The sequence below is a fragment of the Mustela erminea genome, chromosome 7 (assembly GCF_009829155.1).
Source record: "Mustela erminea isolate mMusErm1 chromosome 7, mMusErm1.Pri, whole genome shotgun sequence".
Taxonomy (NCBI): Eukaryota; Metazoa; Chordata; class Mammalia; order Carnivora; family Mustelidae; genus Mustela; species Mustela erminea.
Window position 1 is genome coordinate 62,834,403 of NC_045620.1, and position 26,218 is coordinate 62,860,620.

General features: G+C 50.9%; 1 protein-coding gene across 1 annotated transcript in view; it reads right to left on the reverse strand.

The window, feature by feature from the left end:
* EPAS1 (endothelial PAS domain protein 1) overlaps nt 1-26,218 on the reverse strand; it is an 83,090-nt gene that overhangs the window by 24,352 nt on the left and 32,520 nt on the right. Inside the window, exons 2-4 of the mRNA XM_032351859.1 lie at nt 11,265-11,455; nt 2,906-3,057; nt 2,405-2,489 (exon numbers count right to left, since the gene is read on the reverse strand). Of these exons, the coding sequence (XP_032207750.1) occupies nt 2,405-2,489; nt 2,906-3,057; nt 11,265-11,455 (428 nt within the window). The remainder of the gene's footprint in view (nt 1-2,404; nt 2,490-2,905; nt 3,058-11,264; nt 11,456-26,218) is intronic.

Sequence of the window (26,218 nt, forward strand, 5' to 3'; positions counted from 1 at the left end):
TTTTTTTTTTTTAATTTTAAAGACAGACCATTCTTCCATCATGACTATAAAACCATCTCTCCACAACTTAATGATGTTCCTTCCAGTTTTAATTCTCACAGGTGGGGTCTGCCTATCATGAGATATTCTTGTATCCTAGGGTCTGGACCTACCCTGAGGACCAGTTCAGGTGCTGGGAGGAACTGGGCTAGCAATACTCGTTTGTGGCCATGGCATGGGTTACTACTGTGGCCTAACTTGCTAACCTCTGGAGTCTCCCCATTCTGCCAGTTGATGAATCTTTCTAAACATTGCTTCAGTCAGATTACCCCAACCCTGCTCAAAAACTTTTCAAAAGCTCCCGTCTGTCTACAGGATAAAGTTCGAGGCCTTCCATCCAGCCTTCAAAGCCTTCCACAATCTGGCTCGGGGTCTTATCTTCCTCTTGGTGTTCACACTAACCCTTTGCTTCCAGATCATGAGTCCACTCAGGCCGGTGCCTTCAATGAGGATTGGCTGATTCATGGAGTTTGATCCCGAGTCCTTGACACATGGACCAAGAGACCTAACGTTCTACTCAGACAAATATAGTAGAATCGGCTATGAATCATAGAACTTGAGAGCCGGAAGGTCCTAGACTTTGCCTGGTCCAATACCATTCATCTAAAAGGAGAGGTTCTGAGGAACAGGGCAACGCAGTGACCTGGTTCAGGTCTCATGTTCGGACTGAGACTGGGACAGTGGCTGAACTCAGACTGAGAACCAAAGGGCTGAAGAATTTCTGGAGTGCAGAAGAGGAGACTTCCTGATTTTTGTAGGTTTCCAGCACATGCTTTAGGAAGAGATGCAGAAAGTCTGATGACCCCTGCCTCACATAAGAGATGAGATTTCTTGGAAGCACAGGGAAGCCATGAACAGCCCTATGGACTGTCCTCTAGGAGCCAGGTGGCTCCTGAGGAGAGCAGAGGGGCTGTATAAGAGCTCCAGGTGGAGCAGGGGCTGTCATGCTGCTCTTTGTGAGTTCAGTCTGTCCCAGGGCTGGAAGCACTGTGTTCGGCAGCACCTGTGAGAACGAAAGCTGGGCCTTGCAGGCTTGGTGCCGTGGCATCCACCATTCAGGCCGGACAAGCACGCACCCCCCTCCCCCCAGTAGCAACAGGTGAGAGATGGTAAAGGAGATGGACAGACATGGGTATGATGTGTTCAGGACCATGCTGGACTCTCTGGTTCAGAAGGGACCATGAAGGTCACTGAGTCCCCCTTCCTCTCAAAGCCTCAGTCCACTTGACAATATCCTCATCCATGCATTTGCCTGAAGGTCCCCAGAGACAAGAGATGGATGCAACAGCTCCAATGGTCATTGCAAAGTGCTTTCTGCTTATGTGGCCCTCCCATCCACAATCATCTGCTGGTTACCCCCTACCCACCCCCGACACCCGCAACAGGTAGGGTATAGTGTATGAGATCTCGTCAATCTCTTCTTCATCAAAAACTATTGTGGGTCTTATCACCAGTTGTGCGTCTTATCCTGCTGTGGGTGTTATCACCAGGGGACCAGATTCATTCCTGGGCTGCCAGGGTATCTAGGTTCCAAAGGTGTCCCCAGTGAGTCCCATGTGCCTCCTGATAATCATCACCTTGTGTACTTCCCTCCTACTCTGAGCAGGCGTTGGCTTATAACTCCCTCTTAACAACAGAAAGAGGCAAAGGGATGCTGGGCCAGTCCAGGACTCAGCCTTCGGAAAGTCTGGCAGCCTCTACTTTTGCACTTTGGGAGCCCTGAGTGGACATGTCAGAGGTCTGGAGAGGGAGGGGCTCTGGGACTCCATGGAGTGAGAGGGAGATCCAGCGCCCCCAGCAGCAGAGTCCCAGCCTCCAACTATGGGCCATAAGGTCCCAGAGGTGCTGGGGAGCCATCGTAGTCATTCCACTTTGTACAGTCCCCAGACAATGGCAGCCTTGCTGATACCACTTGGAACAAAAGAACCGCCCACAGAACCCATAGAATCATGATGGGTAATAAAATGATCATTTAGGCCACCATGTTTTGGGTGGTTTTTTTACACAATGATAGACAAGAGCAATCAGTTTCGTGAACATTTGGGCAGAGATGAGTGTACTGGTTTGGGTGATGCCATCTGGCAGAGACGCTGGCCTCTCAGGTGTTGAGACCTAACCCAGAGGACTGCCTTCCTCGCATGGCATCGGGCACCATGGAGGGCCAGCTGGAGACAGTTCTGAGTACAAGTCCTTCCGGGGCCTTCCATCTCATGCCACAAGCTCTGCTGGATCTTTTATGGACGCCAGTTATTTTCTGGATCATGAGGACTCTGATCATCAACCCTATGTTTATAGACAAAGGGAATGCAGAGCCCCTTCCCAGGTGGTGTAAGAGGGAAGGAAACACACAGCAAGAATACTTTACCACTTTTGAGACTCAGGTTCTCACGAATCTCCTCATGGTCACAGGGATGAGTGAAGTCAAAGATACTGTGTCCTGTGAGCTCCACCTGTTCCAAAAACAAAGTTGGGCTTCATTATTCCCGCCGCTGCAGAAGTCCCCAGGAAGCAGCTGAGCCACTTTCCAGGCTGGGAGACGGGGAGCAGACTGAAGTAGGTCTTTTGCATCCCAAACCAGAGCTGTCCACAGACACGCGGACCAAACAAAGGACCGCTGCTGCTGACAGAGGCTTGATTCCCAAGGGCTGCTTTGTTAATCTAGCAGACAGAGCTGTCCACCAGCAAGGCCTGCCCCAACACCAGAGGCTGGGACTGCATTCCTGAGGCTTGTAGCTTGAGGTCAGAGAGAAACAGGGTGGGCCCAGGCAGGGAGAGGTCAGGAGGAATGTGACCAGAACCCTCTACTCATGTTTACCCCCAAATGGAAACATTTTCCCTTTCTGAAGGAGCCAGAGGAGGAAGTCACCTGTGTGAGTCCCATGAACTTGCTGATGTTTTCCGACAGAAAGATCATGTCGCCATCTTGGGTCACGACGGCAATAAAACCCTCCAGGGCTTTCAGGTACAAGTTGTCCATCTGTTGGTTAGCTTCAGGCTCAGACTCACTTTCAGAACAAACTGGAAAGAGAGGGGGGTCGGATGGCTTACAGGAATGTGGGACTAAGACAGATGTAACTGGCAGAAGACCCTCTGCCAGAGACACGTCAAATGCATTACGTGGACTTTCCCGGAAATGCACACTGGCAGTCTAAGGGTCTGGCGCCTGCCCAAGCGGCGGATACCTGATAAGCACCACGACACAGAGGACACCCTGAAGGGGCTGTGCAGGCAGTGAGGCTGTCGTGGCAGCATACTGCTGGGACTAGAGGTCATGGATGTGACGGCAGTCACAGTAGTACGAGGAAGCATAGCCTTCACCTCTCACACACACTGAGCAATGACTGCACATCAGGTACCGCCCTGAAGCCAGTATATGATCTCTGCGGTGCCTGTGAGGTAGGTGCTATTCTTTGTCTCGTCTCATAGACAGGCTTAGAGACATGCAGTCGGTCCTTTGCCTGAGGCTGTAAAGACTCTGGTTCGCGGGCTCCGGCAGCTGAATCCAGCAGATACACTCCTAACCATTTATGGGCTTTGGAGTCAAACAGACAAGGTTCTATTCCTCTTAATTGGCTACGCCTTTGGCCACTGACCTCTTTGAACACCAGTTTCCTCAACAGCCCAGTGGAAATAATAATTTCCAACTTTTTTGAGTCATAAGGATTAAATAAGTATTTATAATGCCCCAAACACTACCAGTCATGGTGGGTTTTCTTCCCCTCTGCTCCCTCTAGGACACCGTTGCTGCCCTAAAGGTGCTGAGAGCCTAGACAGGGGATGTGCAGCACACAGAGCCCCAAATCTAAGTTTGAGACTCGGGAGCAGAGCTGCTGGTAACCGAAGAGGAGGGGAGACAGTAAGTGCTCATGAGCTCAGAGGAAGAGGGGGTCCCTTTGATGTGGCCAGAGACACCTGTTCCACAAAAGGGCATTTGAAGAGGCTCATAAATCACAGGCACGCACTCTGTGAAGCCAAAGAACTTTCTGGGCCAGGTTGGGCTGGGCAGACACCAGGCAGACATGGAGGTGCTAGAGCCTGGAGCAAACTCCCTCCCCAGGGACTCAGGAGACCCCCATCTGGCCAAAGGGGAGCTCCATTCCCCAGACTCGGTAACCAGGCTGTTGAGGTGGGTATGGCGTTCCAGAGCAGCAGCATCTCAGAGCACTGCTTTCCGGAGAATCGCCTGGCAAAGGCATGCGGATGGTTTGCAGAGAGACAGTGAAGACCAGAGGGGCAAGAACCACATGAGGGGGCCACTGTGCTCATGGCAGGCTGGAGAAGCATTTGCTGGGGACCACCTGGGGAACCCACCCCCCAACCGACCACTGTGAGTAGCCCTAGTCTCTCAAGTACACTTCTGCCAGCTGCCCCAGAGCAGATCAAATGTAGACTCAGCTCTTGTCCCAAACAAAGTGCTCAGGCCCCAGGCCCTTGGCTGTTGTCACCACCATATTACTTAACTCCAAACATACTTTTATTAAAAAATATGCATTCCTCCAGTACAAACATCATGCCAAGCAGATCTCATTTAACTTATAGAATAAGGGAAACAGAGAGTAATTTGTCTGTTATAAAAGTTAGTATTTACTTAACTAAAAGGCATCTTCCAACCTGAGACTATTCTAGGGAATGTAAAATACAATTAGATTTCTGGGCCACTTGGGAAAAAAAAAAATGCATGGATACGGTGAAATGAGGTCCAAGGGCCTCTTTGCGAGGGCACCGGGTTTATTTGGTTCTCTTTTCCCTTGAGCCCCTAAATTTAAGCTCTGGGCTATATACTGTTATTCCTCAAGAAGAACAAATCCAAATTAGGAGAGGTCTCTACCAAAGGTCTTCAGTGGCACCACTGGGGACCAGCCACCTTCCGGACATGGGATCAGCAAATGTGCCAGGGTCACAGAGGAACAGAGCGGGCCCATCCAGGGATGGGCTTGCCTTTAGAGCCAAGAGTTGGGCTACAGAGAGTAGTATCCTGGTGACTTCCTTTCCATTTTGCTAAAATGGTGGGACAAAGGAGGGAAATTCTTTTCTCTTCACACCCTCGCTAGCTTCTGGGAAGGGAGACCATCTGGGGATGGCCTTATGCCACACACATCCCCACACTTGATCCCTGCTCAGGGTTTCTGCCAACTAACTAGTCAGCAGAACTGATGACGAGCCCAAGTTCTGGTGGCAGTGTGGCCGCTGCCAATACTGGTGCTTCAGCTAATGGCCATATTTAAATAGGGGCTTTAGGATGTAGGTGATGTAACTCAGTGCTTTCACGGTTGAGCGTGTACCAGCATCCCCTGCAGGGCTCGCTAAAGCAAGGATTTTGGGGTCTGGGGCTACTGCATAACTCATGGGCCCAGCGGGGAAATGTGGAGCCTCTTGTTAAAAATTTAACCATGTCCAGGGCTCTTCTGAGTGTGGAGCCCTGTGGGACTGCACAGGTCAAACATTCAAGAAGCTGGCCCGGGATGAGCTCTTGCCCAGAGTCCCTGATTCAGTAGGTCTCAGATGCGGGCTGAGAATCTGCTTTTCTAACAAGTTCTCAGGTGATGAGGACGCTGCTAGGACCATAGACTGAGAATCACTGCCGTAACTCAAGCTCCTACGAGTGACCCTCAATGCTGAGAAAATCCAACTGTTTTGGTAGATGGTGACCTACTTTGGGGATGGGTGAGGAGAGGTTTCCAGAACCATCAAATCACACCAGATAGGTGACCACCTTCTCTAGACAGCAAGGGCCAGCCCCGTGAGTTCTGCCCTGTTGAGAAGATTTTTTTTTTCTCTTCAATTTCTTTGATGTCAGTGGCAACACTGACCTCAAAATTTGGTATAATCCCGAGACAACCCTATTTGGGTTAACTAGGCCCAGAGAAAATAGTTCTGCTTAAAATTTCCTGTTTTTAACTGTTCTAACCCAGCCAAACTAGTTTCCATCCGTGCCCAGTACACTTGCTTCCAGGAGGTGGCGAATTGACAAGAGCAGCTGGCCAGCTGGCCTCTGGGAGGAAGGGAGAGGGGTGCTCAGGGACCACGAATGGAAACAGAACATCTTGGAACTGAAGTCACAATGGCTAGAGGTCCAGGAAGCCAGAGGGCCGGCCCCGAGGGACCCCTGGGACAACCTGGCCTCTTTCCTCTATGGAACTATTTGCTCCCACAGCACCTGCTTTTCGTCCTGGGGACACTGAAGCTTCCTGGCCAGCTCGCAGTCAGCTTGGAGCCGAGGGTGGAAACGGCAGGGCCGGAGGCAGATCCTCACCCTAGTGGCCAGGGGTGCATGCCTATCCCCCTCTGCTCCTCTCCTGCTCTTTCTGGGAGCATTAGTTCTTCATTAGTCTCCAGCTCCGTGTCAGGCACCTAGAAAGCTCACTTATTCACTATGCCGTCGCCATACCCCGACGACGTGTCTGCCCTGCGCAGGGCACAAAGCAGGACAGCAGTCGGGCCATCTGTCAACGAGTGTCCCTATGTGCTCAGCCCCGTCCTAGGGAGAATCAGGGATACGGAAGGGTATAAAAGCCATCTTTTCGCTCAAGGAATCCATAGACCAGTGCGGAAGACAAGGTTAGACCACCATAAGCTTACACAACAATCCAGAAGAAACCTGTGGTGCTAAATAAAGAAGAGCCCACAGCAGATGCTCGAGAAGCCTCCAGTGGGGTCTCCAAATCGCTGTGGGCTCTAGGTCTCAGTTACTTGCTTCCCAGGACCTGTCAGGGTCCGGCCCCCCAGAAGAGGGGCGGGCCGTCGGAATCAGAGGTGCTGTGCTATGACCAAGCATGCTCAGCCTGGGGAGCACAACAAGATTCTTTAATGCTAACAATAGCCCCAGTAAACAGGCTTTGATGACGACTCCCCACAGCCAGGATATGCGCGGGCTGGGGTTTCGGAGCACTTTTTCCGGAGCAGTACTCATTTCCTTCAGGCGGCACCACCCATGCGGGGCGGGACCCCACGGGCAGCAGGAGCCGGGCGTCTGGGGTGAGCGGGCAGGGCAACGGGGCAGCAGGGGAGAACACTCCAGACCAGGTCGCAGAGACCAGACTGTGCGAAGGCCCTGGATCAGTCCGGATCAGTCTTTATTCCGGCAGACCGGCCTTCCTCTTTGTCTCCTCCCTAACAAGTTCTCTGATGATTCTTAAAACCGTGTTGATCTGATCCTCCTGGTTCAGTCGCCACTTAGTTATCATCACAGAGGCTTTCTTTTTGAAACTGACTCCTCACTCCAGCTTTCCCTGCAGACCCCCCACTACCATTACCCGGTAGTAGGCTGGGGAGACCCTCCCATCTTTGGCAGAAGGCACTGTGTTCTACCTGCTGGTGCTGGCCTCCCCAAGGGCCTGGAAAGTCCCACCATTAGAGATTCATTCCTTTGTTCTTTATGTAACTTATTATCCTATCTTAACCTCTCTGTGTACCCTTCCTTTATAAGATGTAGCACAGGGCTGGGGTCAGCAGACACCTGCTGACTGACCAGACGTTTTTGGTTTAAATTAAGGGAGTGATCTGAACAGGGTCAGTATCTCTGGAAGAGACTGTCATTAGCTGCTTTCAGCCGTTAACATCCTGGCATGACTTTGCCTCTCAGCCCCTCTCCAAATAGCACCGGAAAAGGCCATGATTTGGAAGGTGACTGGGGTAAAGCATGAATGGATCGATTCCTTCATGCTAATACATCAGTAATAAAGCTGACATTTTTCTTTCGAAAACTTGCTACATGAGGACCTCTGGCAATCATGTAAAATCATTTGATTTCCCCATATCTGAGTGTGAGGAAGCCAAAAATCAATTTTATCATGAAAAACGCATTTTGTGTATTTCCTGCTGTCTCAGGCCCTCTGAATGCAGAAGTGATCCTCATCTGGTCGTGGCCTGTGGGGCTCATCTTGAAAGAGGATTTAAGACAATCAAGCGGTATTTCCACCGATGTGTTCCCGTCAGAGTGTGTTCTGTTCTCTGCCCAGCGTGGAAGCTAATATCATAAAGCCATTGTTTCAGTTTGCTTCCTGTGATACGAATCTCAGTCGGCCACCCCGACTCCCAGCTTGGATTTCTCAGCGCTGAGATTTCCTCTCCCACATTCCCACACAGAACAGCCTACTGTGAAAATCAAAGGGAAGCGTGTTACTAAGTAAAGAAGAAACTTTTCTAAAGCAAAACCTGGTCTTTTTTAGCCTTTTGAACTCTGAGGTATGCAACCAACTATTTCCTATTTTACAGTGAGCCAACCCTGGTGCTCACCTTTGTTAGAAATGCTTCCGTGAGGAATCTGTGGTTTGTTTTGACTTGGAAAAACTTGGCCACTCCGCATTTCGATAGGCCCAGCTGACGGTGGGTAAGAGGACAGTGGAGTGTGGGTTTCCACTGGGTTCCCGCTGACATCATTTCTCCAGAAGCCTATACTTAGTATAAATCAATCTGCTTATTCATCATAACCTCTATTTCTCAGCTGTCACTTACAGAGAGCCTCAGATGTGGCAGGCAAGAGGATAAGGGCTTTTCTCGCCACTTCTCTCCATCCTCAAATAGCACTTCAGGGGAAGGACTGGGATCACTCTTGTGTGGATGAGAAAGGAAAGCAGGGAGGTAGTGAAGAGATTCTCACAAGCTTGTAAAGAAGGCCCTGCGGCTGAGTCCCCAGGGGGGGTCTATCTGCCCATACATCCTGTACTCCTTTCCACTGGATTGCTTGTTTTGAAAAAGCAAAGTGTGATTTAAGAAAAATAAATAAATAAAGACCTGAGCTCACATACAATTCTTGAAAATGATCTCCACACTTGGTCTAAAGAATGTGCAGCAGGACCGGAAGAGAAGGCAGAGAAAAGGGGTGTTGAAAGCCATCTGTGTCCTCCTCCTGCCCTAGATGATGTGTGTTTTATGAGAGTGGCTCCCTCAAGGGCACCAGGACCAGAGGGACAATTGTAGACCCTTCTTATCCTTTTCCGTCATTTCCCTCCTCAGGACAGAGAGGACCAGGGCGGACATGCTGAGGCTCTGGTCAGTTTGGGGCCAAGCGCGGCCAGAGGGCCAGCAGTTGGTGCCCGTGACTTACAATAGCCCCTGAGCAGGTGTGTGTGCTATCTCTCTGTGGTCCTATCTCTTGGAGTAGGGCTGGCACGTGGGGGGCTCACGCCAGCACAAGGCAGGCAGACATGCTCTGGGGACCCAGCCTCTGATCTGCAGCCATCTCCAAGCCAACCTAGGAACCACTGAGAAGGATGATTATGTGGGGGAGAGCTTGGAAACCAAGAGAAAGGATGGAGACAGCTCACTCTACGTGTAAGGACCATCTCTGCACCCCACTGATCCGGGCTGGCCCCCAGATGCCTCTGCTCCACTCTGGTCCTCTTGCCAAGGAAGAACCCTCCTCTGCCCTCCACACCGAGCCCTCATCAACATCTTTGCCTGGCCAGGTCTGCGGGATGCTCCTGCCCTCCCACGACTGTCTTTCCCACAGATGCAGATTTGAAAGAACTTGCATTCCAGGTGCAGACTCACCGCATGCTAAGTGTGTGACTTTGAGCAACCTTCACCTACTTCTACCTCACTTGTCCTCTTTCTCCAATGTTCCAAAAGTCCAAGTTCAATCACAGAGGTGCCCCCGGATGCACAAATTACTCCTTTTGGGGTCTCTGTCGGTGGGGATACGGGGCTTGGGCTGGAAGGAGGCAATGATTTACCCAAAGGCATTCCTGTCTAAGAGAATTGCAAGTATCGTAACAGGGAAGTTGAAGAGATGTTTCTGAATGTGGGGAAAGGGTCTCTGTCTAGTCCTTAATTCCTCCACTGCAGGCTCTTTGTTTATGCAAAGAGGATTCTCACCCTACCAGACACTGCCCTCACCTGTCCAGAAAGAGAAGCCTCTTTAAAGAGAGAGGTACACATGTGCCCTCTGATGGTGCCTCCAGGCCACTGTTCCCTACTTCAGTCGCATCTGTGACAAACCTGCCATTCTCTGGCATTGTTTCTCTGAAAGAATTTATAGAGCGTGTCTTTGCCCTTGGTTCTCCCCCTCCAGTCTGCTCAGTTCTGAGACTCTTTACATGGACAGTACAGAGTTAGCCCTCCGACCCTTGGAGCTCAGTGGGTCTTTCTTTCCCCATATCCTTCCTGTGTTCCAGGGCCCAGAATAGCACACGCTGGTCTGGCCTCCCCACCTCACGCTGGAGTCCCTCTGCTCTGGGTTTCTTTCCCAGAATAGCCACTTCATAACAGGATGGCAGAGCCGACCAGCTCCAAGGCATCAGGCTCACTCAGGAAAAGCAAAACCAACCACAAAAGAATCTTCCCTTGCCTGCCTGCCTGCCTCCCTCGGGATCCCCGGCTGGGACACGGCCACCTGCCACGTGGGAGAGGCGCTCCCTGCCGCCCAGTTTCCTTATGAAACCGACAGACCCGATGGGACTGTCACATACGATCTGAAACTGGAAAACTCCCCAGGCTGCTTCTTTCTGGTCAGGACTAACAGGAAATGGTTTTTTGAAGACTGTGAACTCTGAGGGGGGAAAAAAATAGAAAAAAAAAAAGAAAGAAAGAAAGAAAGAAAAGTTTTGTGAACTTGAGAGTCACTGTGATACCAGGGAGGGTCGGAATTTTTAGCAGGTTCTGTGGGTAGGCTGTTCCCCACCAAGGACTCCGCAGTGTGAGGGACTGTGGCCGGGGCAGGGGCGACGCAGACCTGGCCTCCTCTCCTTCTCACAGATGCCCCGTGCGGTAAGTGCTTTTAACCCCTTTTTGCAGGCGAGGAAACCGAGAGCAGAGACATCACGTGCTTTGTCAAGCACACCGGCTAGTAAGAGGGGAAAGGGCGCAGGGGCACACTGCTGCCTTTCTGGAGAAGGTAGCTGGAAGATGACAGGTGCTTCCTGAAGGCATGCTCCGCAGTGGAGTGTGGGCCTGGAGGCGGCTGGTCAAGGAGGAAACTGGTGGAAGGGCCTCCTGTCCAGCCCCGATTGCCCTCCTCAGCTTCTGGGTGCCTATCCACTCCCTTGGTCCCGTCCCTGCTCTGCACCCCATGGCCCTATTTATTGTACAGATCACTGCCAGCAAGGAGGGGTTCAGAATGAGGGAACGAAGCCCCAGTGGTGGCCTCCACGTGGATGGAGGCTCCGCAGAGCCCTTCCCAGGGCATTCCCCACGCCCGCAGCATGAGGGAGCCTCCCGCCAGCAAGCGCCCGCTGGTCAGGCAGTCACTGTCACCGGCACCAGTGGGTGGTGACTGTCGGGCTCACCTGAGGACAGGAGCTTGTGGGTGCGCAGGAAACTGATGGCCAGGCGCATGATGGAGGCTTTGTCCAGGTGGGAGCTCACACTGTGCGGCAGGGGCAGCTCGTGGGCCAGTTCATAGAAGACTTCTGTCTCTTTGCTCCGCCGGCACCTGGCGGCATCTCGGGACTTCTCCTTCCTCCTCTCCGAGCTACTCCTGAATGCAGAGGGGAAGGGTCAGTTCCTGAAATGTCACTGTCATCCTCTCACACGCCAGGTCAAGACATCCCCGGGACCCCAGACCGTGGTGCAGCCAGACCCTCCCGCAGAGCTGATGCGGCCCCCACCTGTGGTCCAGCACATGCAGCCTCTGCTCTCGGTCAGCAGCCCTGCCTTCGCATGTGTTTGTGCTCTGAACTGCCTCCCTCCTCTTGTACCCGTGTTGCCCGGACCCGGGCTTCATGTGCAGGGGCTTGGAACACGGACTTGCCGACTCATCAGCTGGCAATGCCTGCGACTTGGTCCTGGGTTACTGGAGGACTAGGGCGAGGACCCCAGGGAAGTGTGAGGAGGCTGTGGCCACTGGCCCAGGAGGCTGTTATCAGAGGCCCTGGAGAACGAGCTGAAAAACTGCTTCCGAGGACTAGGGCGAGGACCCCAGGGAAGTGTGAGGAGGCTGTGGCCACTGGCCCAGGAGGCTGTTATCAGAGGCCCTGGAGAACGAGCTGAAAAACTGCTTCCAGGCCCTCTTTCTGGATAAAATGCACTTAGAAAACGGGAAGCCCAGGACTGGACCTTAGATCCCATTTGGTATCAGAGAGTGATCGCCACAGTGAAAACTGGAAAGGCCATTAGAGCCCAAGCCCAAGAAGAAACAGCGAGCAGACATCTGTCAGTCTGTTGTCCCACATAGCACGGCTGGTGAGGGTTAAAAAGGAGTGAGTGCAAACACGTTTTCTCTCTCCTCCTGCCAGCATAGGTCAGCAGCCTGTCTCACGGTTGCTTTCCTCCTCTTTGCGGTACAGAAGGAAAGATGACACACACCCAAACCTGCCTCTTGCAGGAAACTCTAAAGAAATTCTTCTAAATCTTCTCACAAAGCCTATGTCGTTAAGTCCTAACACAAGCAGGTTCAAAAGCCAGCCTGCCTGGATTGAAATTGTAACTTCTCCACTCGTTTTGGCTCTGTACACGTCAGCTACGTGAACTGCTCAGACTCTGTTTTTTCTCATCTGTGTAATGGTCATAATAGTACTTATAATATATATAATAACAAAATTATTGTGAGGATTGGATATAATTTAAAATCTTTACATAGGTATATCCCAACTTTAAGCTAGGAATGTTAGCTAATATTAGTAACAAATCTGTCCATGAAAAAAAAATGATCACGAGTAAAAATGATTTTACTAAAGAGTATGGTATAACCTATTTTCATAGAAACATAAGTATTCTACATAATACATCTTATCGATTATATAAGAAAAGGTCTAGAGATAGAGTAAAAGGAAAATAACCATTATTCTTACAGCCATTCATATATAGTGTTTACTGTATTTCAGGAGCTGTTTTAAGCACCACTGCATTAGCTTCCTATATTCTCACACCTGTCCTTAGAAGCAGTATGATGGCTATCTCTGATTCACAGATGAGGAAACAGAGGCACAGAGGAGAGGTGATTCACCTGCAGCCCTTGGGCACGTAAGTGGGGAAGTGGCTTTGCGTCAGGCCAGTGGGTCCCAGAATGAGACTTTTTATCCATCAGTAATGCGAGGGGGGGTTATTATTATTTTTTTCTAGTACTTGTCTGTATTTTCTTATGTTTCTATAAATAACCTGTATTTCTTGTTTAATAAATATTTTTTAAAATTTATTTTTCAATAAACTGTCCAATGCAGTTCTCAAGGCCGCCTCTGACCAGCTCCAGCTTGCTGCCTCAGTCCGCCCTTCTGAGATTTCCAAAGTTAGTCGTGGCTTCTCCTTCCGTTTGGTTTTGCAGCCTAATATTTGGCTGGAAGATTAGTACTTGGGGATTCACAGAATGTTGACATACTTCTCAAAACCCTCAAGATTTGGGGCAGAGGGACTGTTTCACTTTACAACATGCTTCATTTTTTTTTTAAAAAAATGGGCCCTCCAGCTCCCTGGATGGATTACACACCATACACTCAGATTGTGGGAAGACTGTTGATGGGCAGGGAGACCCTTTAGAAAAATTGTGAAATGAGTGAAATCGTTTTTTTCCCGTCCCCTCTCCCCTTGCTGTTTCCTTTCCCAAACTTCTGTCTCCTCTGCTCTCCCCACATCCATTCTCGGAACCCTCGCCCTGTACCGGCCAGTACTCCACCATCTGCACTCTCTCGGAGCCTCCTAGTTGTTAACAGTAGTTTGTACAGGAGTCCCTCCCATTTGTATTGGAATCCTGACCTCTGACCTTGGAGCACAAGCAGCTGTTCTAGCTCGCAGATGTCAGGGCACAGGGAAGGAGGCTGGGAGGGGACGGGACACCAAAACGTACACTTCATTCCTGTCTGTCTGGAGAGCAGGTAAGGGAGAGCCAGCGTCTTCCAGATGCTGGATTCCCTTCACGAGCACCAACTATGCTCCCCAACAAAAGCATCATCAGCACCTGACCAGTTATTAGGGCATCTAGGTAAAGCTATCCTGGGCAGAAAGGATCACCAGCAGAGGCTGCGACATGAATGCCAATGTCTGCAGGCACAGTTCCCCTTCGCTGTTGCCCCTCACTCGGAGTGCAAGGACAGACAAGGCAGAGAGGAAGAGCCGGGTCAGGGGAAAGGCAGGCTGCAGTCAATGCTCTGTCTGGCAATGGCATTCGAGACTAGGCACCTACCATGTTTTCCTCGACCATGGAGAAGTTTATTCCCACCTACTTTTGTGCCTCAACACTGCACCAAGGACCTTACATATATGACATTATAATCCTAATGATAATATGGTAGGTGTGGAGGGCACAGTTCGCACATGTGGAAACAGAGGCTCAGATGAGATGTCTAACTTGCCCAAGGTCACAAAGTCAATGCCTAGTCAATGCCTGCTTGCCTTGGAGAGCACGTGGTCAGTGGGCAGACACCAAGAGATTCTGAGACACATGGGTGCTCCGTGTCTAATTCCACCTTCACAGCCTGCGTGTAAGATGGGCAAGACCGGCATTGCTCTTGCCCCCATTTCACATATCTGCAAACTGAGGCCAGACCAGGCTAAGTTACTCACCCAGGACAATCCAGCTAATCAGTGACTACGTGAGGGCTAGAATGCATCTCTTCCTAGGCCAATAATATTCTTTCCACTGCTTAACCCCAGGAGACAGAGGTGTTAGCAAGAAATAAAGAAACCACAACATCTCATCATTTAGAAAAAGAAAGACTGAGAATCTCACACAGCCTCTTAACTTCAAAAGCCATGAGCTCCATTTTAGCTACCTTGTTTTTATAGCTGCACTCGGGGGCTAACAGGACTTTAATTGGATTATCCAGTTACCTTGACACAGCCCGACGATATCTGATATCTAGCGTGGACTCCTGGAAGAAAAAAACGTCTAACACTGCTCTCATTTATTTAGCAACACTGAAGAACAAGCATCGTTAACGCCAAGGGTGACAGTAAGACCTTCCTAACTGATGCACACACAGCCTGCTTCCTCCGGCAGTTTACCACAGATCGGGCCTCTTCGCGAGTAGGAAAGGAGGCTGGAAGTCAGGAGGACTGGTGTTTTCATGTGCTGGCCACAGGACGAGCTAGCCATCCGATGTGGGCGAGAGAATACATTATCTGTGCCCTGAAATCCTTGTGTGTAAAACGGGAGAGACTCATGTCTTATTTGTCAGGATCAAAGGAGACGAGTGTACAAGGGCTGGAAGGACTCGGAAGCTCTCCACTGAGGAAAACTGTCGTGACATCTGGCAAATCTGAGTGTCAGTCACATTCAGAGTTTTACTCTAACAGCTGCTCTTCATCGCCAAATCAATGTTGTCCCAGGGCTAGAGGCATCCCTGAGGGTCGGGCTGATCGTGACAAGTTTGTGTTAGATTGCTGAAGCTTCTCAGGTCAATGAGGCTTCATTTCCAAAAATACTTGCACTTTATTTTCTCTCCCTAGATAGGTCCTAGAACTGCCTGCAATAGACCAGCATTTGGGGGGGTGGGGTAGGGGCGGGCAATTCTAGACATGGCACTTTAGAATTCTCTGTTTTTTTTTTTTTTTTAAATTTATTTTTTTATTTATTTTCAGCGTAACAGTATTCATTATTTTTGCACCACACCCAGTGCTCCATGCAATCCGTGCCCTCTCTAATACCTACCACCTGGTACCCCGACCTCCCACCCTCCACCCCTTCAAACCCCTCAGATTGTTTTTCAGAGTCCATAGTCTCTCATGGTTCACCTCCCCTTCCAATTTCCCCCAACTCCCTTCTCCTCTCTATCTCCCCATGTCCTCCATGCTATTTGTTATGCTCCACTCTGGTTTCTCATAAAAGCATGGTTTATCATAAGTTTTCGAAATCATCAGAAAAGACTCAAATTTATTTCTTACTCTAAATTGCTGATTCTATAAAGTGGCTACTCCTGTCTTTCTAGGTGGCTCTCCTGCAACCACAGGGCGGTCCCGGGTGCACAGTATTTGTTGTATGGGACACACAGCATAAATGGGGCCCTGGCTAACGGCATCCTCCTTGCAGACCCAGAAGCATTGATCCAACTCCATGTTGGGCCCCGTGCAAGAGCACGGCAGATATGCTGCCCCCCGCTTATGAGGAGTAGACAGTCTGGTTGGGGAGCCAACAACCTGAAACACCTCCATTAACCACGGAATTACGCATGGACAATAAACAGCGCACATGGTTAAGATAAGAAACGAGTCAGTAGGAGCAAGGTCACGGAAAGCTACACAGGGAGACAGGATTTCAGCTGATCCCAGAAGGGACACCACCCTTCCATCGCTTGAGGGTCAGAATCCACTTTCTCCCCTGTGGGTGTGCTATCTCATTTGCTTCTCATAACAACCCCGAGGGATAGGAACTAGTATCCCCACTTAATAGATGAAGCGGCTGAGATTTAGAGAGATCCAGTAACTTGATAAGAGACATTGTCTCCAGCTGAATTCTTCTGGGTCCAAGATCAAAGATTTTCCCACTGGAAGCAAGGAAACTGCTGTTGACTGTGCGCCTCTGACGTGCTGTGTGCTGTCAGACACCTGCCCACAAACTGGGTGCTCACAGACACCATGGGAGAAAGGGAGGCCAAGATTTGAAAAGGACACAGTGACATAAAGATTCTCTGTCCTTAAGTGAGCACCACTCAGCTTGGAATCTCTGCAGCAGGACTGAGGCACTCTGAGTTTGCATGGGGTCGGGGAGGAAGAAGGGGTCAGTGTTGTGGGCCTGAGGGATGCAGCCCTCATCACTGGGGGGCTGGGGTGTGGGCAGGGGGTACGCTCGAGGGGATTCCCTCAAGGCTGCCGGTCCATCTGGTAGGAATGTTCTTCTGCATTATACAGGTGAGCACATTTCTGTCCTGTTCTTTTACATGCTAATATCTACAAGTTTATACCTGCCCTCCCCTCACACTCTAAAACATCTGATCCTAAGGGAAGCAACCACTTAAGGACCAGGCATCTACTTGGAAGAGAAAGCAAAACTGACCTCAAGCTCCAGTGTGTATATGCCACAACTCAGCCAGGAAAGATCTCTGTGTCCAGAGCTTTGTTACCCTACACAGGACTCCTTAACTTCTGTGTCTGGGCTCCAGGCTTGGCTTAAGTTGATAACTGAATCATTATCACCTCTTGGTCAAGATGATCCTGGTTGCCGACTTTCAGGTGAGCACGGCTCGTTATGGGGGTCCCCCAGGATGTCTCTAGCTGCACCAGTGGGGCTGGTGCCTTCTTTAGCTATTCTCCCCTGACTTTCAGCAGGAGCAGGACCAGAGTACCATAACACTAGGCCTGTTAACCCTCTAAGGTTAGCTGGCCTACAAGGAGAAAGGAATTCAACAGATAGGGAGGGAGATTGAAGCTAATTAAGCTAGCAGTCTGTGGGTTGGTGGTGCAATTCTAAGCTGGTGCCAATTCTTAGGAGGGTGTGAGTAGAGGAAATGAAGGTCAAATGCCACTGGGAGGGGGTCTCGTGACTCTTCCATGAGACTATGTGGCCGCTGCACAAGGGCCGCCCAAAGGGAGGAGCACACCAGCTTTAGGTCCCAGAGATCAGGGGGAATGGCTGGGCCCCCACACCCAGGGGCTGAAAGCTGCCTGGATGGCATCAGAGCAGAGGCAACGTGGGTGCGTCTCAATCCTGGCTGCTCACTTGAGTCACCAGAGGAGCCCTAAAGACGGATGCCTGGGTCGTGCCCTTCCCCCCAGAGTCTGATGTAATAGGGCTGGGGTGCAGCCGGGGCACTGGGGGGGACCTTAAAGCTTGCCATGGGAGGCCCATGGGCACCCAGGGCTGGGAACCTCGACGGCAAAGCAGGCAGCTTAAAATCAAAAGCTTTGTTTTCGGGTTTTTGTTTTCGGTGGAAGGAAAAGGAAACTAGTATTTACGGAGCACTGGGGAGAGGTGCATTTCCTGGACTGCCTCATCTGATCCTCAGTTAAACTCCGCGGTGGTACTGGTCCTCTTCTGCAGAGCCCTGATTCTCAACTTTGGCCTCCAGCAGAATCACCCGGAGGGCTTCCTGCACTGCAGGCTTCCAGGCCTGCCATCACAGGTCTTCAGAGGACTGACACCGGGTCTGTTTCTGAAACTGCTCTAAGTATTTTGGGAGGCCTTTTAGAACTAATTTCAGAGCCACACAAGAAAATCAGTCATAACACTTCATAGAACACACTTTATTTTCAACCCCAAACAATATTATCAAGGCCTGCCCACCTCCTTTAGTCACCAGACTCGGCTGAGAATGGATGTTGGTTGTTTGAAAGCATGAAATGTGCCCTCAGAGATAAGGCCTAGCCACAATTGAAGGTGTTCCAAAGAATCGTCTTTGGCTCTACAGGCAATTGCAAAGGAGAGGCAAAAATGGGCAGAACCGGGGGGTACTCTCGTGGCCCACTTTCTGGGTGAAATCTGACGTTTGTCCCGAGGCAGGGTGATTAGCGTATGAATCTATTATAGAGGGGAATAAAGGCATCAAATGTCAACCAATCAAAATAGAAGAAATTCAGGAGGAACTGGGCAGATCAGATGCACAGCCATGAGGGGAAAGGAAGCATCCATCCACTTCAACAAACACACACCACTGGTGAGGGGCATGGGCCCTGCTCTGAAGGAGACCAAGCCCCACTGGGAGGTGAGACATACTACAGACTAGTACATCAGAAGGCCTAAAAGAGAGGATACAAAGGAGGAGTGAGGGTTGGGGAAGCTAAGACAGGAGGGGATGTCTCCACTCCTCCCTTCCCTGAAGGAGGAATCCTGGAAAGTGTCTCATACCTCAACCCCCAAACTCCCCTATGCTGGGGCTGAGCCCCTGCCTCCCTGACCCACACAGGCAGTCTGTGGTCCTGGAAAGCGGGCCTGGACTGCATTCAGAGCTGACAGCAATGTCTGGGGCCCACTGGAGATGCTTATCTAGTCGGCTTCTGGGCTGCCGGCAGCCTCCAAGAAGAGCAGCGCTCAATTACCAAGCAGCCCCACAGGTACAGCCCACGTGGGGCTCCAGATGCCCTACTCCTTATATAATCTGAGGACAGGTGCAGTCCCCAGCCCAGCCAGGAAAAGCCAGGCGAGTATATAGGAGTGACCGTGGTGAAGTGGTGCTGTGCTTAGCCCCACAGAGCCCAAGCTTTAGCAGGATTTTCTTTGTTCAACGTGTTGGGAGTAATACCACTTTGTGTCTGGACCAATCACTACAGTTGATATAGCACTTTAGAAGCTGATCTGTAAATCTCACCCAGCAGGAGAGGATAAGAGCAGGTACCATCATCCCCATTTTAGAGATGATGAAAACTGAAGCCCAGAAACACAGTGGGAATGTGTGGACCTGGGACAAAAGCCCCGAGCTCTGACTTTCTCAAGGACACACGAACCGGGAGCCCATTGCCAGCCAGCACCAGACCTGTCACACAGTTGCAAACAGACCTTCGTTATTCATTACCCTCCTATAACCCTGCTTATCTTAAATCGTTTCCTTTTTAAAAAACGCTTTGGTGAAGATAAGGGTAATACACATTTAACGTAGGCAATTTTAAAAGTACAGAAAGATAGAAATAAAACAAACTGAGATTTCATGAGATTTATGGCTTCTTAATATTTTATCACATTTTAAAGAGTTCTTTCAAGTTTCCACGACAGCCAGCCCCTCCCTACTGTGGGCATGTTACCATGCAGCATGCGCTCGTTCACTCACAGTGTCTCGTCTCTACGTGTTATAAACGACACTGTGGTCCCTGTGTGCCAGGTGTCGTTCTCTAACTTAGTTTTTATGATAAAAGAGGACACACGAGCTGCTGGCTGCCAGGTCCCCACTGCTGCCTCCTGGTGACTGCCTCTTGAAAGCTGGGGATTGAACAACATCAGCATTTCTAGGATCAGGACTGACGACCACCCCTACAGAGCAGGGCTGCAGAGGGAGGTTCGGGGTGGGGGGTGGGTAGAGGGTGGGCAGGGAAGGAAAGCAGGATGTGCACACCTTCTCAGCAGCTTTCCCTCCTTCCCTGCCCAGTCACCCAGGCTCTCCTAGGCTTCCTCATTCCCTCGTGCCATATCCAGGCTAACACACCGGAAGACAGGCAGTGGAATTGGAAACTCCAGGTTTGCAAAGATGGCCACCCTTGCTGGTGAGCAGGACTCTTCTCCCACTGAAAGTAAAGTGTCTTTCCATCTCCTCTGATCTCACCACATCCAGTGATGCGTAGGGCAGGCTCATGGCATTGGCACCTGTGAAAAGGAGGGAAGCCAGCAGCTGCAAGGGGCCCCTGCCTGGCCCTCCACTGCTCTCTCTGGCCTCCGATACCTGCTCCTGCCCGACACCCTCCACCGTGCAGACTCCAGCCAAGAGACTAACTGGCCTCGGCAAGCTGACATCCTGCTGCCATAGCGAGGAAGGGGCCACATGCGCTTCAGAACTCTCATCACCCTGCCACCGATTTCATCCTGAAATGATCCTGTAAAGTAGGTACTCTGCCCAGAAGGAAGCCAATCCCCAGGATGTCAAGTGGCATGCCCGGCATCACCCAGGGATGGACCCAGCTCTCAAACGTGCCATTTGACCCTAAGTCCTATGCCCTTGATGGCACGGCAGCCTTCTGGGAAATGCCTCGAGCAGATTCCTCTTGTAGGTTCAAAGGTTTAGCTGAGCTGGGTGTGTTGGGGGTGAAGCCTTCCAGGAATACTTAATAGGATGAATTCTTGCTCTGGGAAGCAGCAAAGGGGACATCCTGGTCACCCTCCTGCTCTAGGTCAGCTCCTCCATTGACAAATCAGGCTCAGTAGGATAGATTTTCTCTGCTTGGAGATGTCTGCCTTTAAAAAAAAAAAAAAAAAAAAGGAAAAGAAAAGAAAAGAAAAAAGGAAAAAAGAAAGAAAGAAAAGAAAAAGAAAAAAGTTCTTCCTTTACCAGCGAAGTCCGCAGATGCCAAGGTAGTGTTCCATTCTCACTAGGCCATTCTTTTTTTTATTAAAAATTTTTATTGAGGTACAATTGACCTGTTTCAGGCACACAACACAATGATTCTTTATTTCTTACACTGCAAAGCAACTGCAGCACTTCTAGTTCTCCTGCTCTTGTCCTCGCCACCACTTCCCTGGGTCTGGGGTTCTTTCCCCACACTGGGCTTTCCCCTAAAGCTCCTACCCACCTGCAGCCTTCTTCCCCAGAAGCCCACAGGCCTCCAACAGCGCGAGCGAAGGTGTGGTTCAAGCCACTCTGCCTGCGCAGCAGCCCTGATCCTATACCACTGCGTTCCGTTAAGAAAACGAACAGACGGCACAGCAGCCGGACCAAGAAAAAAGTGCCCGAGATGAGATGCAGAACAGATTCACCAGCATGAAGCATGCGTGTTCTCTGGAGGGAGGAGGGAGCCGCTTACCCCAGTCCCTGCCGGCCTCTAAAGCCCCTTGGTCTTCCATGTCCCATGTCCCACCTGAAGCACGTGCCCTTCATCCCCTGGGCCTGGCTAAGGGATCCCCATCCCTCACGACGCCTCATGGCCCCTTTCCTCCAGGAAGGGCTCACTTCCGCACCTCCAGCTTCAGCGAGGTCACGCGGCACAAGCCAGCCCTCCTCTTTATTCTCTACTTATTTCACTGGCAGAGCATTTGTCTCTCCAACTAGACCACATACTCCTGCGGGAAGGGAGCCCTCATCTGTTCCTTTGGGGTCCACCGAGGTGTAAATACCACCAAGTGATGCAAATGGGAGACACGGGAGAAAGACCACTTCAATCATTCCTGTTCCGTGAATTCCTCCAAGTCTCTCGCTGTTCTAGGTCTTTCGTAGGAATTCTAATGCAATTCTCAGTCAGAATAAAAGATTTCCATCCAGGAAGAGCCACAGCACAGAGAGACACTCAAAGATATGTGTGTGTGTGTGTGTGTGTGTGTGTGTCCAACTACTTGAATGAAATCGGGTCTGAACTAGAGCTGAAGAGACCAGCACTTCTCAAACTTGACTTTGCACACAGATCACCCAAGGAGCAGATTATAGTTTCTGACTCAGGAGGTGTGGGCTGGGGCCTGAGGATCTGCATTTCCAGTAACCTCCCGGATGGTGCTGATGCCACGCGTCAGTGGCCACACCCAGCGGCATGATGGAGATGTCATCACTGACAGGGTCAGTGCTACCCTGATGGCATCCTTAGCCAAAGCCACCTAAAGTCTAACAAGCCATATCTTCTCTTCTGCCAGAAAGAGTCTTCCCCTCTTTTCATATTTCCTATGGGATCATTTCACTTAGCCCCACTTGGATGTCCCTGTCTCCTTCTGTGCCCTCCCTACCTACATCATCTCATCCCCTTCATTTCTTAAAACTCCTTCCCTCGCGGCCAGTCCAAGCCCTGCTACCCACAGATGCTTTCCCAGCCACCCTCACTTCCTGCCCACATTACTCACTGGCCCTCATTAAAGGCCTCCCTGTCTTGCTGGCTTTTCTAAGCCAATGTCCTGCTGCTCTAACTGGGCCATAAGTGCCTCGGTGCTCTTGCGGGAAGAGGGGGGCACAGACACAACATTGACTTCTGTGCATCCTTCATGGGACCTTGGCCCAGGGCAGACAAACTGGGTAAATATTTGCTAACTGATTGTAAGGACAATTCAAGCGTGCCCTTTACTCCTCTCTCCCTTCCCTCTTGAGGCCGAAAGCAAAAGTGATCCCAGTGGCCCTGGCCTCCATCCCCAGCCCTGGGGCCCTCCCTCTCCCAGGAGCTGCAGCCGGGCCTGCTGAGATTTGGGGCAGCTCCTCTTCCCTTCAGTGAAGAGTTAAAGCACCGGGAAGGCTGCTTCCCACTTGGAAACCTCCATTTCCTCATGCAGCGTGAACAAGAGAACATCTATGGACAGGGGCTGAGAGAGCCAACTGCACAGGGAGTGAACTAGCTCTGAATGGGGCTGTTCTAACGCCCGCCAAGTTGAGTCATTAAGATGCCGTCCCCGAGGTACAGCCCCCCGCGCCACCTCTCGATATCCCCTCGGCTGGCAGCAAAGGGGATGGATGGTGAGCACAGAGCCTACTCAAAGCAGGCTCTTTCATGAGCCGGGGGAGAGGGGCCACAGAGGAGGCAAAAGCGGCAGTCCTCTCTCCCACTCCCCCTCTTCACCATGCTGAGCCGAGTTAACCCCCGGTTTGCACGGCGTTGCCCAAAAAACTCCTCCCCAAAAGGCAACCAAGGGGAGGGGGCAGGCAAGAACGTTAGAGAAAATATGTGCGATGCCAAAAATAATTCCTGTGTCATGAGAACACGGAACCGGGCCGCCTCCGGGGCCAGTGCTGGGCAGCTTCAGGAAGGAGGGGGCAGAAATTCCCCTGGCAGTGTCGTCACACATCTGGGTGGAAGCATTGAAAAAGCCCTAACTGGAGGAGATGGTCGTCACCGGGAACTCTTCTTCTCTTGGACAGAGTAGGATTTTAAGGGTCAGGTCTCTCCTCTATTTCAGACACCTTAATTTCAACGCAGAAAACACTAGCTAGTCTTTGAATCAGGACTGATGCTTGACCATATGCTAATGTGAAATACCCCAGGATCTGTCTTACTAATCCCAGTTTGATGCCAGAACTTCTGGTGCCTGGTGTTTATAGTATTTCAAAACAGCAAGGGAGGGGGGAGTTGGGGGATAGACTTTTTCTCCCCCCTTCCCACCCGCCCCATCTTATAACCCCTTCTTTCCCCCCTACTTAAAAAAAGAAAGCAAGCAAAGGCAAAGGAAAAAGAAAAGGAGAGAGAGAGAGAGAGGAACCCAAAGAAAATCTCAGAGACCCTTTCTGTTCTGGGCTTCCTCTGATTTTCAGTCAGTTACATGGCCGCCTGTCTAGAGCTGTGGGATCTGATTCATGGCCAAGTGCCAGGCCTTGCTTTCTTCTCATTCTGCCTGCCCTAGTCATACTACGGCTAGAAGGGAGATGTTCATGCACAGTGTGGAAGCTACATTCCATTCCTGTGCAGAGAAGTCATCCAAAGCCACGGGAAACGCCAAAGTCTTCTCCAAGTTACTATCATGCTCTCAAAGGATGATGTTGAGCAATTTGGGAAGTGGGGTTGTTCTTCTCCCCAGCAACAGCCTTTCCTCTCCACTCATTCAGCAAGTATCCATGAACCCCTCTTGGTGTGCTCGGGCTGGGAACAGTAGCAGGAAGCCTGGAATGACAGGCCTCGGGGAGCTTGCGGCGAGGGGCAGGGTCAAGTGCTACAGTGCGAGTGTTCAGGAGAAAGTCGATAGGGCTGAACAGTGCTGGGTGCTGGAGGCGGGCTGTGGAGGAGGCTCAGGTATGGAGTGCGGGCATGAGGAATGACAAGGACAAGGATACTGCTGGGGAACTGGCAGGGGGTGGTGGTGGCCAGGGGTCAGGAGACAGGCTGGAGCAGGGTACAAGGCTGGAAAGTCAGAGTGGTGGGGATGCATTCATGCCACGAACACTGTTGAGTATCCACAAGGGGCCAAGCAGGGAAGAGGGCTTTCAACAACACAAGGACTGGTAAATAAAGTCAGATGATGGGAGAAGTGCCTAGCCCACTGCCCCGGTAGTGTCCCAAGAGCCAGGTCATGGGCAGTGCAGAACCCAGCCCGGATCCCTCCCCTGCTGGCTGTGCTTCTGCCACACTGGACAGAAAGTATGGGAACCCGTCTTTCTTGCCAGTTATGCCAGGGGGACATGAGCCCCCTTATGAGGAGCTCTAAATACGGCAGCAACTCATGGGCCACCACAGGCTGAAGCCTTGGCATTCTCGCTGAACAGTAATTCATAAACTCCATCCCCTGGGACGAAACATAAACTTCACCAAAAACGCACACCGCCTCAGGCTCCCATGGTGTTTTATTTTCAAAGACTTTAGACCCCATCTTCTAGCAGCTTCTCCTTGCTCTTTGATCAAGAAGCATACAAGTTGGATCAGACCTCAGGGAAAGGAAGAGCTCACCAAGCCACTCCCAGACCACTTTAGCCTGTCACTGCCCTATTTAAAAATGGGAGTGGCTCCCTCCTGCCCTCACGATGAAGCCCAAGCTCTAGGTGCCCCTCAAGGTCTCTTCATTCCCGAAAGCCAGCAGCACCCTACCTGCTCCAGCCAGACCATGCTTCAGACTGTCCCCCATAACTGAGCACCCCTTTCTGCCACCCAGTTATCTTTTTCCACCTGAAATGGGATCCTTCCTCTCCGATATTCCAAACCCTATACTTTCAGAACCGCCACTTCCAGCGAGGTTTTCTGATCCCTCTATGCAGCCCACACGGATCCCCCCACTCCTGTCCTAAGCACCTGGGGAACTGACCGATACCACTTACTGTAAGGTAGCATCACTTTATTGTTCCTTATCGTACGGGTCTTCTCCGAGGGCAGAGGCAAATGTCCAAGTTCTTACGTACACGGAGCCTGGCACTGGACCTTACCCCCAAAATGACAGTTTCATCTCCTTCAGATACAGCATGGCGAGCCGGAGTGAAGGCCAAAGTAGCTGGAATTCCGCCAGCTACGGGATAAGGACTGTAGAGTGAGAATGCCTCGGTCGGCATTGCTCCGTAGAAAGTGGGTTAATAAAGAGGAGGGACAGGGGGTGTCTTCCTCACTAGGTTACCTAACGTTCATTGGCGCCTCACCATCCCAGGAAACAGGTTCCCATACCCTAGGGATGTTTTCATATGGAAGGTGCTGGCTGAGCCTCTGTCCACACCACAGGGAGTGTTCAGTGAGCCAAATGCCACCCAGTTTCACTGACAGCATACAAGCCTAGACAGGGGCGGCCCCCTCTTCTCCCCACCGGAGGAGACTTAGCCGGGTTTCTGCCTCTGATCCCAGCTCCTTGACACAACAGAACAACCGCTGCCCAACACTACCTAGCACCCAAAGCCTTCATGCCACATGGATAGATGCCCTTCTTAGAGTCAGATTTCTAACAAGGAAGACGCCAAGGTTTGGCCAGGGTTCCAGCCCTTCAGGGATGGAACATGGAAGTGGGAAAATGGGCCAGGTATCCCCCCACCCCCACAAAAGAAAAGTTTCTGAAGGCAAAAATCTTAAGAGATAAACACCAAACAAGTTAAAAACCCAACGACAATCCTAAAGGTCAGTAAGGAGGACTCAAGACCCACATTTTGGAATAAACACTCTCCATTAGCCTGAATTTCAGTGTTTCCAAATCTAGACTCCAAGCCTCAATCCCACCCCCTCAACAACACACGCCTCAGACCAGAAGGGGGTTAACAGAATCCAGCTGCTCCCCTTATCTGGCTAACCTGCTAATGGCAAATCTCTGCTCCTAATATTTTATCAGTGATTTCCACAGATCACTTTTATTAGAGATAATGTCATTTTT